General features: G+C 51.5%; 1 protein-coding gene across 12 annotated transcripts in view; it reads left to right on the top strand.

Annotated features, from left to right (window-relative positions):
- GTF2IRD1 (GTF2I repeat domain containing 1) overlaps positions 1-15012 on the top strand; it is a 149676-nt gene extending 134664 nt beyond the window's left edge. For 6 of the 12 annotated variants that reach the window (XM_034951436.3, XM_063605859.1, XM_063605860.1 and 3 more), the window contains 5 exons: positions 874-951; positions 1846-2038; positions 6036-6073; positions 12087-12223; positions 13414-15007. In XM_034951436.3, coding sequence (XP_034807327.2) covers positions 874-951; positions 1846-2038; positions 6036-6073; positions 12087-12223; positions 13414-13482 — 515 coding nt within the window. In that variant the 3' untranslated portion in view covers positions 13483-15007. Of the gene's footprint in view, positions 1-873; positions 952-1845; positions 2039-6035; positions 6074-12086 lie in introns of all 12 variants that reach the window. The other 6 variants (XM_034951437.4, XM_063605858.1, XM_034951434.3 and 3 more) reach the window with 4 other exon arrangements.
- Positions 15013-15223: the final 211 nt, after the last annotated feature.

Raw genomic sequence — 15223 nt, 5'->3', positions numbered from 1 at the left:
GCCCCTCAGGGAAGCAGCCCTGCCTCTTCTCTTTAGGTTGTTTTGTGCCCAACACAGGGCCTGTGCTGGGGACACTGATAAAAAAATGTGGGATGGGCTGGCCACCGTGGCTCACATCTGTAATTCCTGAACTTTGGGAGGGCAAAGCAAGAGGATCACTTGAGGCCAGCAAGAGGATCACTTCAGCCTGGGAAACATAGCGAGACTCCATCTGTACAAAAAGTTTAAAAAATTAGGCATGGTGGCACACATCTTTATTCCCAGCTACTCAGGAGGCTGAGGCGGGAGGATCATTTGAGCCTGGGAGTTGGAGGCTGCCGTGAGCTATCTATGATCCACTGCTGCCTTCCAGCCTGGGTGACAGAGCAAGACCGTGTCTCAAAAAAAGAAAAATGGATGGATGGACAGACCAACAACTGATGCTAGAAACCAGCTGCAGCCAGGCACAGTGGCTCACACCTGTAATCCCAGCACTTTGGGAGGCTGAGGCGGGTGGATCACCTGAGCCCAGGAGTTTGAGACCAGCCTGGGCAACATGGTGAAACCCCATCTCTACTAAAAATACAAAAATTAGCTGGGCATGGTGGCACGTGCCTGTGATCCCAGCTACTTGGGATGGTGAGGCAGGAGAATTCGCTTGAACCCAGAAGGCGGAGGTTGCAGTGAGCTGAGATTATGCCACTGCACTCCAGCCTGGGCAACAGAGCGAGACTCTGTCTCAAAAGAAAAAAAAAAAAAACAGCTATATAGGAGTGGGTCGGCCCTGCAGAGAATGTAATGTTTTGGCAGATCAGGGACATCTGGTGGGAGAAGCAGCAGGTCCAGTGGCTAAGCTGGTGCCAACTCTCATGCCCCCTTGTCTTCCTCTTGTAGATGAAGATGACGCCAACAGACTCGGGGAGAAGGTGATCCTGCGGGAGCAGGTGAAGGAACTCTTCAACGAGAAATACGGTCAGTGCCTGTGGTCAGGGTCAGCACACCAAGCCCTCCTCCCGGGGGTGGTGGGGGGCCTCCCTCTGCAGCCAGCCTGGCTTTCAGGAGCGCCCAGCTGGCTGCCTGCTCCCTGGGGACATGGCTGCTCTGCCCATGACCCACGTTTTGTGTATGTTGATTTTTTTTTTTTAAACAGGGTCTCACTCTGTTGCCCAAGCTGGAGTACAGTGGCGTATCTCCGCTCACTGCAGCCTCCACCTCCTGGGCTTAGGTGATCCTCCTGCCTCAGCCTCCCAAGTAGCTGGAACTACAAGCGTGCACCAACACTTCCGGCTAATTTTTCTATTTTTAGTAGAGACAAGGTTTCACTATGTTGCCCAGACTGGTCTTGATCTTCTGGGTTCAAGCGATCCTCCTGCCTTGGCCTCCCAAAGTGCCAGGATTACAGGTGTGAGCCACCATGCCCAGCCTGTAGGTCTTGATTTTTTTTTTTTGGAGACAGAGTCTCGCTCTGTCGCCCAGGCTGGAGTGCAGTGGCGGGATCTCCACTCACTGCAAGCTCCACCTCCTGGGCTCACGCCATTCTCCTGCCTCAGCCTCACAAGTAGCTGGGACTACAGGTGCCCGCCACCACGCCCGGCTAATTTTTTTGTATTTTTTTAGTAGAGACGAGGTTTTACCGTGTTAGCCAGGATGGTCTCGATCTCCTGACCTCGTGATCCTCCTGCCTCAGCCTCCCAAAGTGCTGGGATTACAGGCGTGAGCCACTGCGCCCGCCAGGGTCTTGATTTTTAAACTCTCTGGGTGTGATGGCTGCTGGGCTAGGGCAGACCAGACTCCAGCCCTTTCCCTAGAGGGCTTTGCCATTGACAGGAGACATCTTTCCTCACTGTGACTTCCTGTGCCCTCTAGGTGAGGCCCTGGGCCTGAACCGGCCGGTGCTGGTCCCTTATAAACTAATCCGGGACAGCCCAGACGCCGTGGAGGTCACGGGTCTGCCTGATGACATCCCCTTCCGGAACCCCAACACGTACGACATCCACCGGCTGGAGAAGATCCTGAAGGCCCGAGAGCATGTCCGCATGGTCATCATTAACCAGCTCCAGTGAGTGCCCGGCCTCTGGAACGGGGAACAGAGAGGGCGAGGCCATGGGGAGGGTGAAAGTCAAGGTCACGGTGGGTCAGCTGGGATCCAGACCCAGGTGTACTGTAATAGTTCCTGCCTCTTTCTCCTGAAACATACAACTTCAACAGTCATGGACATTTACTTATTTTTAAAGATTTTTTTTTAGATATTACATTTGTTCTCTGGGGAAAAAACAAAAACAAAACATGTTTTAATTAAATTTGACTTTTTCTGACTATACAATTCTGATTTTTAACATTTAAATATAAATATGTTTATATTTAAATATGAATATTTATTATATATTTTAGGATAATTATAATTGCATAGTCTCAGTGATTCTCTTTTTTTTTTTTTTTTTTTGAGACAGAGTCTTGCTCTGTCACCCAGTCTGGAGTGCAGTGGCACGATCTCAGCTCACTGCACGCTTCACCTCCTGAGTTCAACCGATTCTCGTGCCTCAGCCTCCCAAGTAGCTGGGATTACAGGTGTGCACCATCACACCGGCTAATTTTTGTATTTTTTGGTAGAGATGGAGTTTCACCATGTTGGCCAGGCTGGTCTCGAACTCCTGACCTGAAGTGATCTGCCCGCCTCAGCCTCCCAAAGTGCTGGGATTACAGGCGTGAGCCACTGCACCCAGCCTGCGTTATTACTATTATACTGTATATCCTTACAATCTTTTGGGTTTTGGTTTTTGTTTTGAGACAGGGTCTCACTCTGTTGCCCAGGCAGGAGTACAGAGGTATGATCATGGCCCAGTGCAGCCTCAACAGGGTCTCACTGTATTGCCCAGGATGGTCTTGAACTCCTAAGCTCAAGTGATCCTCCCACCTCGGCCTCCCAAAGTGCTGGGGTTACAGGTGTGAGCCACCACACCCAAACCTGGGCGGCCCAGTTTTTTTTTTTTAATACAATAGATTATTTGATTATTTTCAGAATAATACACACAGCAACCTGGAAAATACAAAAAGATAGAAGAAAAGAAGATAGCTGTAACTCTCCTACTGAAAGTCAACACTGTGATGCATTTCTTTATATTTTTAAATTATTATTTTATTAATATATTATTACTTTCTTTTTGAGATGGACTCTCGTTCTGTCACACAGGCTGGAATGCAGTGGTGTGATCTCAGCTCACTGCAACCTCCACCGCCCAGGTTCAAGCAATTCTCCTGTCTCAGTCTCTCAAGTAGCTGGCACTACAGGCACACGCTACCACACCTGGCTAATTTTTTTTTTTTGTATTTTTAGTAGAGATGGGGTTTCACCATATTGGTCGGGCTGGTCTCAAACTCCTGACCTCAGGTGATCCACCTACCTCAGCCTCCCAAAGTGCTGGGATTACACGCATGAGTCACCACACCCAGCCCCCCCTTTTTTTTTTGTATTGCACAGGCTAGTCTCGAACTCCTGGGCTCAAGCCATCCTCCCATGTCAGCCTTTCAAAGTGCTGGGATTATGGGGGTCAGCCACCACACCTGGCCTGTGGTGTATTTCTTTCTTTCTTTTTTTTTTTTAAGATGGAGTTTTGCTCTTGTTACTCAGGCTAGAGTGCAATGTCACGATCTCAGCTCACTGCAACCTCCACCTCCCAGATTCAAGCAATTCTCCTGCCTCACCCTCCCGAGTAGCTGGGATTACAGGCATGTGCCACCACCCCAGCTAATTTTGTATTTTTAATAGAGACAGGGTTTCTCCACGTTGGTCAGGCTGGTCTCGAACTCCCGACCTCAGGTGATCTGCCCACCTCAGCCTCCTAAAGTGCTGGGATTACAAGCTTGAGCCACCGTACCCGGCCCGCCTTCAATGTTATATTATGTGTTTTGTTTCTTCGTTTTTTTGAGATGAGGTCTTGCTTTGTCGCCCTGGCTGGAGTGCAGTGCCGTCATCTTGGCTCACTGTAACCTCTGCCTCCTGGATTCAAGCAATTCTTGTGCCTCAGCCTCCCGAATAGCTGGGATCACAGGTGCCCGCCACCACACCTGGCTAATTTTTGTATTTTTGTAGAGACAGGTTTTCACCATGTTGGCCAGGCTGGTCTGGAACTCCTGACCTTAAGTGATCCGCCCACCTTGGCCTCCCAAAGTACTGGGATTACAAACATGAGCCACTGTGCCTGGCCTACATGTTTTTTTAAAATTACGATAATATTTGCGTGTGTCAAAAAAAACCAAATTGTTCAAAATCAAAAAGTGGAGGTTTCCTTTCTCCCACAGACAGTTCACCCCCTGAAGTAACAACTAGAAAATGCAGGAAAACGGCCAGGCATGGTGGCTCATGCCTGTAATCCCAGCACTTTGGGAGGCCGAGGTGGGTGGATCACCTGAGGTCAGGAGTTCGAGACCAGCCTGACCAATATGGTGAAACCTCATCTCCACTAAAAAAAAAAAAAAAAAAAAAAAGATACAAAAATTGGGCCAGGCACGGTGGCTCACGCCTGTAATCCCAGCACTTTGGGAGGCCAAGGCTGGCGGATCACAAGGTCAGGAGATCAAGACCATCCTGGCTAACATGGTGAAACCCCGTCTCCACTAAAAATACAAAAAACTAGCCGGGCGTGGCGGAGGGCACCTGTTGTTCCAGCTACTGGGGAGGCTGAGGCAGGAGAATGGCGTGAACCTGGGAGGCGGAGCTTGCAGTGAGCCAAGATAGTGTCACTGCACTCCAGCCTGGATGACAGAGCGAGACTCCATCTCAAAAAAAAAAAAAAAAAAATTAGCCAAGTGTGGTGGCATGTGCCTGTAGTCCCAGCTACTCAGGAGGCTAAGACAGGAGAATTGCTTGAACCCAGAAGGCAGAGGTTGCAGTGAGCCAAGATTGCACCACTGCACTCCAGCCTGGGCGACAGAGTAAGACTCTGTCTCAAAAAATAAAAATAGGCTGGGCGTGGTGGCTCGCACTTGTAATCCCAGCACTTTGGGAGGCCAAGGCGGGCGGTTCACAAGGTCAGGAGTTCGAGACCAGCCTGGCCAACATAGTGAAATCCCATCTCTACTAAAAATACAAAAAATTAGCCAGGCATGGTGGTACACGCCTGTAATCCCAGCTACTCGAGAGGCTGAGGCAGGACAATCGCTTGAACCCAGGAGGTGGAGGTTGCAGTGAGCTGAGACCATGCCACAGCACACCAGCCTGGACAACAGAGCAAGACTCCGTCTCAAAAAAAAAAAATTAATTAATAAAAATAAAAATTAGCCGAGCATGGTGGTGTGCACCTGCCTTCCCAGCTACTGGGAGGCTGAGGCAGGAGGATCGATTGAGCCCAGGAGTTCGAGGCTGCAGTGAGCTAGGATGGCACCACCGAACTCCAGCCTGGGCAAAAGAGTGAGACTCTGTCTCAAAAATAATAATTGATAATAATGCTGTGATGAATATCCACTTGCATAAATCTGGGCACACATTTCTGATCATTTGGTCAGACAACATCCTCGCTTTATAGATGAGGACAGCAGACCCAGAGGAAAGATTTGCCAGCACAGGCCCATCATCCAGGGCCTATATGGGGGATGCTCTGTTGGAACGGTGTGCCCCCCATTTTTATTTGGGTCTTACCAGGCTCCCCCAGCAGCAGCAGCAGCATATCTCAGGGAGCAGGTGAGAAGGAGGGGAAAACAGCCAGACACCTGGATTCTCCGGGCGCGATGGCTCATGCCTGTATCCCAGCACTTTGGGAGGTGGAGGCAGGCAGATCACCTGAGGTCAGGAGTTCAAGACCAACCTGGCCAACATGGTGAAACCCCGTCTCTACTAAAAATATAAAACTTAGCCGGGCGTGGTGGCGGGCGCCTGTAGTCCCAGCTACTCGGGAGGCTGAGACAGGAGAATGGCGTGAACCCAGGAGGTGGAGGCTGCAGTGAGCTGAAATTGCGCCACTGCACTTCAGCCTGGGCAACCGAGTGAGACTCCATCTCAAAAAAATAAAGGAGGGGAAAACCTCATTTTCTAACTGCCACCTCATTTCTTTCTTTTTCAGACCCTTTGCAGAAATCTGCAATGATGCCAAGGTGCCAGGTGAGTCAGAGGTGAAGAAGCCACCCTTCTGCCCCGGGGGGACTAGAGACTGTTCCATTTGAAAAAAGGTAGAGCCGGGCGCAGTGGCTCATGCCTGTAATCCCAGCACTTTGGGAGGCCGAGGCAGGCAGATCACTTGAGGTCAGGAGTTCAAGACCAGCCTGAGCAACATGGTGAAACCCCGTCTCTACTAAAAATGCAACAATTAGCTGGGCATGGTCGTGGGCACCTGGAATCCCAGCTACTCAGGGGACTGAGGCAGGAGAATTGTGTGAACCCGGGAGGCAGAGGTTGCAGTGAACTGAGATCGCGCCCCTGCACTCCAGCCTGGGTGACAGAGCAAGACTCCATCTCGAAAAAAAAAAAAAAAGAAAGAAAGAAAAAAGCAGAGACACCAGGAGTTGGAGGCTGCAATGAGTTATGATTGTACCACCGCACTCCAGCCTGAGCAACGGAGCGAGACCCTGTCTCTAAAAAAAAAAAAATTTCATAAAAAAATTTTTTAAAGGCAGAAATAGATGTGGTCCAGGTGGGCATGCAATAGATGGCTGACCACCTTGAGAAAAATATAGCCCCTCTCCACTCTGGGGCCTCCCCAGGGAGCCTGAGGTCTCCATGAACAGAGCCAGGTATCCCCAAGAGGCCTCCAGAAACCTGCAGGTGCCCTGCAGAGGGGAGGCCTTGCCATAGCACCAATGAGTGTACGAGGTCAGCTAGAAGGACAAGAGGCAGGCTGGGCCTCAGGGAGGATCATGGAGTCCTCCTGGGTAGCAGAGGGGTAGCACGTGACCAACAGTGGTGAGGCAGGCAGGCACTGCCCGAGACTGGCCGGACCCCCTCTGTTCTGCTGGCATCTGCAGGGTATACAGAACCTTTCACTAGGCACCTGGGGGCCGCCTGGCATGATGGTTCTGATTAAGGTGTATGATGGGACTTGGGAGAAAGTACTCCCGGGTGACTATGATGTGCACCCGATTAAGAAACACTGATTGGGCCGGGCGCAGAGGCTCACACCTGTAATCCCAGCACTTTGGGAGGCCGAGGCAGGCATATCACTTGAGATCAGGAGTTCGAGTCCAGACTGGCCAACATGGTGAAACCCCATCTCAACTGAAAATAGAAAAATCAGGGCCGGGCGCGGTGGCTCACGCGTGTAATCCCAGCACTTTGGAAGGCTGAGGTGGGTGGATCACCTGAGGTCAAGAGTTCCAGACCAGCCTGGTCAACATGCTAAACCCTGTCTCTACTAAAAATACAAAAATTAGCCAGGCATGGTGGCACGTGCCTGTAATCCCAGCTACTTGGGGGCTGAGGTAGGAGGATCGCTTGAACCTAGGAGACAGAGGTTGCAGTGAGCCAAGATTATGCCACTGCACTCCAGCCTGGGCAACAGAGCAAGACTCTGTCTCAAAAAAAAAAAAAAAGAAAGAAAAAGAAAAAAAAAATTAGCCTGGCATGGTGGTGCACGCCTGCAGTCCCAGCTACTTGGGAGTCTGAGGTGGGAGAATCACTTTAGCCCAGGAGGCAGAGGTTGCAGTGAGTCGAGATCACACCACTGCACTCCAGGCTGGGTGACAGAGCAAGACTCTGTCTCGAAAAGAAAAAGAAAAAGAAACACTGATTGGCCAGGTGTGGTGGCTCACGCCTCTAATCCCAGCAGTTTGGGAGGCCTAAGTGGGCGGATTGCTTGAGTCCAGGAGTTTGAAACCAACCTGGGCAACATAGTGAGATCTTGTCTCTACAAAAAGTTTTTTCTCCCATCCAAGTACTAACCAGGCCCGACCCTGCTTCAGTTCTGAGATCAGGCAAGATCGGGTGCATTCAGGGTGGTATGGCTGTGGACCAAAAAGGTTTTTCTAAAAATTAGCCAGGCATGGTAGTAGGCACTTGTAGTCCCAGCTACCCAGGAGGCTGAGGCTGGAGGATCACTTGAGCCCAAGAGTTTAAGGCTGCAGTGAGCTATGATTATGCCATCCTGCCTGGATGACAGAATGAGACCCCATCTCTTTTTTTTTTTTTCCGAGACAGAGTCTCGCTCTGTCGCCCAGGCTGGAGTACAGTGGCGCGATCTCGGCTCACTGCAACCTCCGACTCCCAGGTTCAAGTGATTCTCCTGCCTCAGTTTCCCAAGTAGCTGGGATTACAGGCGCCTGCCACCACGCCCAGCTATTTTTTTTGTATTTTTAGTAGAGATGGGGTTTCTCCATATTGGCCAGGCTGGTCTCGAACTCCTGACCTCATGATCTACCTGCCTCGGCCCCCCAAAGTGCTGGGATTACAGGCGTAAGCCACTGCTACCGGCCTTTTTTTTTTTTTTTTTTTTTTTTCTCAAGACAGAGTCTCGCTCTGTCACTCAGGCTGGAGTCAATCTTGCGATCTTGGCTCACTGCAACCTCCGCCTCCTGAGTTCAAGCAATTCTCATGCCTTAGCCTCCCGAGTAGCTGGGACTTCAGGCATGCACCACCACACCCAGCTAATTTTTTGTATTTTTAGTAGAGGTGAGGTTTCACCATGTTGGCCGGGCTGGTCTCAAACACCTGACCTCAAGTGATCCTCCCACCCCAGCATCCCAAAGTGCTGGGATTACAGGCGTGAGCTACTGTGCCTGGCCGAGACCCCGTCTCCTAAGAAATAAAAAAGAAGAAGAAAGAAAAAATACTGATCTAATCTTACCCCACCTCATTGTACAGCTGGGAAGCTGAGGCACAGAGATGCCCAGGGACTTGCCCAGGCCACATAGTGAGTCAGACGCTGTGTAGACCCTGCTCTCAGGACCACCCATCTGAACCATAGACCACCGTGGGCCACACGGCCCAGTATGGCTGCTCAACAGGGACAGTGATAGGATTCAGCAAGTCCACGCCACAACCTTACCTGAGACCCAAGGCCCTGACTCCTGTCAGGACCAGGTTCACCTGGAACTCCACAGCCTGGGGTGGCACAGCCCAGCTAGAAGCCACCTCCTTCCATCAAGAGCTGGTCACAAGCCTGGGCCATAAAGTGAGACCCTCCCTCCGTCTCTGCAAAAAAATTAAAAATTAGCCAGGCATGGTGGCGCGTACCTGTTGTCCCAGATAGTCAAGAGGATGAGGCAGGAGGAGTGCTTGAGGCCAGAAGGTGGAGGCTGCAGTGAGCTATGATTGTGCCACTGCGCTCCAGCCTGGGCGACAGAGTGAGACCCTGTTTCCAAAAAAAAAGAGCCAGTTACAAGGGTCAGGTCTGGCACTGAACACACGGATCTGGAGGCGATTTGGTTTACTCTCAGGTCAAAGGCAGAGACGAGGCCAGTCGCGGTGGCTCACGCCTGTAATCCCAACACTTTGGGAGGCTGAGGCAGGGAGGCAGGTGGATCACCTGAGGTCAGGAGTTCAAGACCAGCCTGGCCAACATGGTGAAACCTTGTCTCTACTAAAATCCAAAAAAAAAAAAAAATTAGCCGGGGGTGGTGGTGGGCACCTGTAATCCCAGCCGCTCAGGAGGCTGAGGCAGGAGAATTGCTTGAACCCAGGAAGCGGCGGTTGCAGTGAGCTGAGATCACGCTACTGTACTTCAGCCTGGGGAACACAGCCAGGCTCTGTCTCAAAAAAAAACAAAACAAAACATGGCAGAGACACAGAAGGCCACATGAAAGCCTCAGGAGGATTTGGGACAGATGCCCAGAGGGTGGATACTGTCACCCACATCCACCACTCCCTCCAATGTGGCCATCTCTCATGGTGACTCAAGGATGGCCACAGCCCATGGACCAGTCTGAGACAGAGGGTGGGGCAGCCTCTGACTTCTTTTTCATGTGGAATCTCCCACAAAAATCCCTCTGACTCATAGCCTGGGCTCCTCCTGCCTCCAGGGTCTTCTCTTTCCCAGGGTCTCTATGCCTCACCACAGACCCCCAGTTTCTGACTTCTCCACCAGTTGAAGAGACATTTGCCCCATGGACCCAGCCTGCCCTTACTCTGTGTCATTAAGACCCTTCCGGTGGGCTGAGTGCAGTGGCTCACGCCTGTAATCCCAGCACTTTGGGAGGCTGAAGCAGGAGAATTCTTTGAGCCCAAGAGTTCAAGACCAGACTGGGCAACATACAGAGACCCCGTCTCTACAAAAAATTAGCCAGGCAGGGTGGTGTGCACCTGTAGGGAGGCTGAGGCAGGAGGATCACTTGAGCTTGGGAGGTGGAGGTTGCAGTGAGCCAAGACCACACCACTGCACTCCAGCATGGGTGACAGAGTGAGACCTTGTCTCAAAAAGACAATAAAAGCCCTTCTTTATTGGGCTGGGCGAGGTTTCCATGCAGTAATCCATCCAATCAGGACGTGCTGCTCAAAGTCTTACATCTTCACCTCAAGTTAATCCAGCAACCACAAAACACCTGCTGACCCCTGCTCCGTGCTGAACTAGGTGCTGGGTTCTTTTATGCATGCGGTGTTTTTTGAGTCTCACATCACACTGGTTTCCCCATTTGACTCAGAGAGGTTCATCAGTTTTCCCAGATTCACACAGTGATAATAGTAAGTGGCCACAGTGAAATTTGAACTTAGGACCTCTGATTCTAAACCAGAGTTTCTTTCACTGGGGCACTGCCTGTCTACTTGGACCTGTGAACTCTCCACTCAGGACCACCATACATTAGTGATAACCATAGCAATACAATTTTTTTGTATTTTGGTAGAGACAGGGTTTCACCTTCACCATGTTGCCCAGGCTGGTCTCGAACTCCTGACCTCAGTCAATCCACCCACCTTGGTCTCCCAAAGTGCTGGGATTACCAGTGTGAGCCACTGCGCCTGGCTCCAGGTCCTCTTTATACCCTCCCTGGACAACCTAGCCTACAGTCCCAGCCTGCCCAGAACTCCCAGAGCCTCTCCTGGGTCCCCACATCCCCTCACAGCCTTAAAGAGCCCAGGAAAGAATGTGGCCTCTGGAGCCACGCAGACTTGGCCTTGGAGAAAGTCCTTTAACAGCCCTGCCCCTTCGGGTGCTCGTGAGTGAAATGTGAATAGGATCTTGGAGGGTTGCTGGGAGGATCCCAGGAGACAATGTGCAAAGCATTTAGCACAGTGCCCAGCACCCAGAAAATACTCAGAAACTGAGAATGCAATTAATATTGTTGCCATGAGCCAGGCACGGTGGCTCATGCCTGTAATCTCAGCATTTGGGGAGGCTGAGGCAGGAGGATTGCTTGAGGTTGGGAACTGGAGACCAGCCTGGGCAACATAATGATGCAGAAATACAAAAAGTTAGCCAGGCATGGTGGCGCGCACCTATAGTCCCAGCTACTCGGGAACCTGAGGTGGGAGGATTGCTTGAGCCCAGGACTTGGAGGCTGCAGTGAGCTACAATTGCACCACTGCACTCCAGCCTGGGCAACAGAGTGAGACCCTAAAAAACAATATAGGCCAGGTTCGATGGCTCATGCCTATAATCCCAGCACTTTGGGAGGCCGAGGTGGATGGATCACTTGAGGTCAGGAGTTCAAGAGCTGCCTGCCCAACATGGTGAAACCCCATCTCTACTCAAAATACAAAAAAATTAGCTGGGCGTGGTGGCAGACACCTATAACCCCAGCTACTTGGGAGGCTCAGGCACTAGAATCGCTTGAACCCAGAAGGCAAAGGTTGCAATGAGCCAAGATCACGCCACTGGACTCCAGGCTGGGTGACAGAGTGAGACTCCATCTCAAAAAAAAAACCAGAAAGAGAGAGGACCTAGGGCCTAAGGGGTGAGCTTGCTGGGGAGGAGGAGGGACACATGGGGATGAGGATACGGTGTTAGCAAAGGCAGGCAGGCCAGCAAGAGCAGGAGGCCGGGGAGAGTGGGCCCTCGGGCTTGCTTTGGGAAGGAGGCTGGACATGTGGGCTCTGGACAGGTGGGCCCTGACCCCCAGGGGATCAGGAGCCTGAAATCCTGAAAGGGGGACTCGAAACCTTAAGACAGAGCACTTTTCCAGGGAGCTCAGGAGGCTGAGACAGAAAAGCCTCAGCTTCCAGTGTCAACAGCCTTTTCCCCTCCTTCCAGCCAAAGACAGCAGCATTCCCAAGCGCAAGAGAAAGCGGGTCTCGGAAGGAAATTCCGTCTCCTCTTCCTCCTCGTCTTCCTCTTCCTCGTCCTCTAACCCGGATTCAGTGGCATCGGCCAACCAGATCTCACTCGTGGTAAAGTTGCACGGATTTGGACTCCGGCACTCATCTCTGTGGCCCTCACCCCTCTGTCGGGCAGGGCCGTCTACTCTGGGATGTGGGCCCAGGGGACGGGGAGGCACTGGGCTTTGAGGGGGGACCTTCCGGCCTCGGGGGTTATAGATGCATCCACCTGTCTCACCCAAGAGGTAGCCCATCCTTCTCGTGGGGTACTCACAGGCACTCAGGCAGGAATTCACATCCTTGCTGGGCAGATGGGCCGGCTGAGGTCCACCTGCCCACACCCTTCAGCCGCACCAGAGCTGGAGACATGAAAAGACATGTCACTGGCTGGCGGGTGCAGTGGCTCACGCCTGTAATCCCAGCACTTTGGCAGGTCAAGTCGGGTGGATCACCTGAGGTCAGGAGTTCGAGACCAGCCTGACCAACACGGGGAAACCCCATCTCTACTAAAAATACAAAATTAGCCGGGCATAGTGGGGCATAGTGGCTCATGCCTGTAATCCCAGCTACTTGGAAGGCTGAGATAGGAGAATCGCTTGAACCTGGGAGGCAGAGGTTGCAATGAGCCGAGGTCGCGCCATTGCACTGCAGCCTGGGCAACAAGAGTGAAACACTGTCTCAGAAAAAAAAAAAAATTAGCCAGGCATGGTGGCACGTGCCTGTGGTCGCAGCTACTTGGGAGGCTGGGGCAGGAGGATCATTTGAGCCCAAGGGGATTGAGGCTGCAGTGAGCCAAGATCGTCCCATTGCACTCCAGCCTGGGCAAGAGAACGAGACTCCATCTCAAAAATAAATAGGCTGGGTGTGGTGGCTCACGCCTGTAATCCTAGCACTTTGGGAGGCCGAGGCAGGAGGATCACTTGAGGCTTAGGAGTTCGAGACCAGCCTGGCCAACATGGCAAAACCCCGTCTCTACTAAAAATAGAAAAATTAGCCGGGCATGGTGGCGGGCGCCTATAATCCCAGCTACTCGGGAGGCTGAGGCAGAAGACTCGCTTGAACCCGTGGGGCCAAGGTTGCAGTGAGCCGAGATTGCATCACTGCACTCCAGCCTGGGCAGAAGAGTGAAACTCCATCTCAAAAAAATAAAAAATATAAATAAATAGCCTCTGAGAAAGCTCTTCCAAAAGCAGAACTAAGCATTTTGGGTTTGTTCCGCATCACCTGGAGTCCTAATCCAGTCCCTTTGTCCCTCTCTCTAGCAATGGCCAATGTACATGGTGGACTATGCCGGCCTGAACGTGCAGCTCCCGGGACCTCTTAATTACTAGACCTCAGTACTGAATCAGGACCTCACTCAGAAAGACTAAAGGAAATGTAATTTATGTACAAAATGTATATTCGGATATGTATCGATGCCTTTTAGTTTTTCCAATGATTTTTACACTATATTCCTGCCACCAAGGCCTTTTTAAATAAGTAAAAAAAGAAAAAAAAAAAAGAGTGTTGCCTTTACTTTTACGGTCACTGTTTCATGTTCTCTTTTGGATTGTGGCCACAGCTGTCACCGGGGACAGGGTCAGGAAACGCAGCTCAGGTGGCCTGCCAAGGCCCTCCTTCTTCATCACAGCAGAGGTAGTGTCCAGGAAGACCCCAGAGCTCTCTGTGCTCCTGGGAGCACGTGACCTCAAGAAGAAAAGCCACGGAAGGAAAATGTGCCACGGGGCCGGGCGTGGTGGCTCACGCCTGGAATCCCAGCACTTTGGGATGTCGAGGTGGGTGGATTGCTTGAGGTCAGGAGTTCGACCTTATTGGCCTGTAATACCGATGCTTTGGGAGGCCAAGGTGGGAGGATTGCTTGAGACCAGGAGTTTGAGATGAGCCTAGGCAACATAGTAGAACCCTTTCTCTAGAAAATGTTAAATGTGGCTTACACCTGTAATCCCAGCACTCTGGGAGGCTGAGGCGGGTGAATCACCTGAGGTCAGGAGTTTGAGACTAGCCTGGGCAACATAAGGAGACCCCGTCTGTACGAAAATGCAAAAATGAGGCCGGGCATGATGGCTCATGCCTGTAATCCCAGCACTTTGGGAGGCCGAGGCGGGTGGATCACCTGAGGTCAGGAGTTCGAGACCAGCCTGGCCAACATGGTGAAACCCCATCTCTACTAAAAATGCAAAAATTAGCCAGGTGTGGTGGCGGGAGCCTGTAATCCCAGCTACTCGGGAGGCTGAGGTAGGAGAATCACTTGAACCTGGGAGGCAGAGGTTGTAGTGAGCTGAGACCACGCCATTGCACTGCAGCTGGGGCAAGAAGAACAAAAGTCCGTCTCAAAAAAACAAAACAAAAACACAAAAATTAGCCAGGCGTGGTGGTGCACACACCTGGAGTCCAGCTACTCAGGAGGCTGAGGCAGGAGGAGGATTGCTTGAGTAAAGATGGTTGAGGCTGTAGTGAGTCATGATTACACCACTGCACTCCAGCCTGGGCGACAAAGCAAGACCCTGTCTCAAAAAAAAAAAAAAAAGTGTTAAATATGGTAAATGTCAGAGAGGGAGGGGCCCATCCCAGTGAAGCACTGTGGCTGGATGGGAGGCTTCTTCAAAAAGGGGTTTGGAGACCAGGTGCGGTGGCTCACGCCTGTAATCCCAGCACATTGAGAGGCCAAGGTGTGCAGATGGCCTGAGGTCAGGAGTTCGAGACCAGCCCAGCCAACATGATGAAACCCTATCTCTACTAAAAATACAAAAAAATTAGCCAGGTGTGGTGGCACGCAACTGTAATTCCAGCTACTTGGAAGGCAGAGGCAGGAGAATTGCTTGGACCCAGGAGGCAGAAGTTGCAGTGAGCCGAGACTGTACCATTGCACTCCAGCCTGGGCAACAAGAATGAAACTCCATCTCAAAAAAAAGGGGGGGTGGGGTGGGGGCAGGACAAGTTTTCTTTTTTCAGAGGCAAGTTCTTTCTGTGTCCCCAGGCTGGAATGCAGTGGCACGATCATATCTTCCTGCAGCCTCAAACTCCTGGGCTCAAGTAATCCTCCTGCCTCAGCCTCCAGAGTAGCTGGGACTA

Source organism: Pan paniscus, chromosome 6 (assembly GCF_029289425.2).
Source record: "Pan paniscus chromosome 6, NHGRI_mPanPan1-v2.0_pri, whole genome shotgun sequence".
Lineage (NCBI taxonomy): Eukaryota > Metazoa > Chordata > Mammalia > Primates > Hominidae > Pan > Pan paniscus.
Note: the sequence above shows the minus strand (reverse complement) of the source record. Positions and strands in the feature narration are given on the sequence as shown.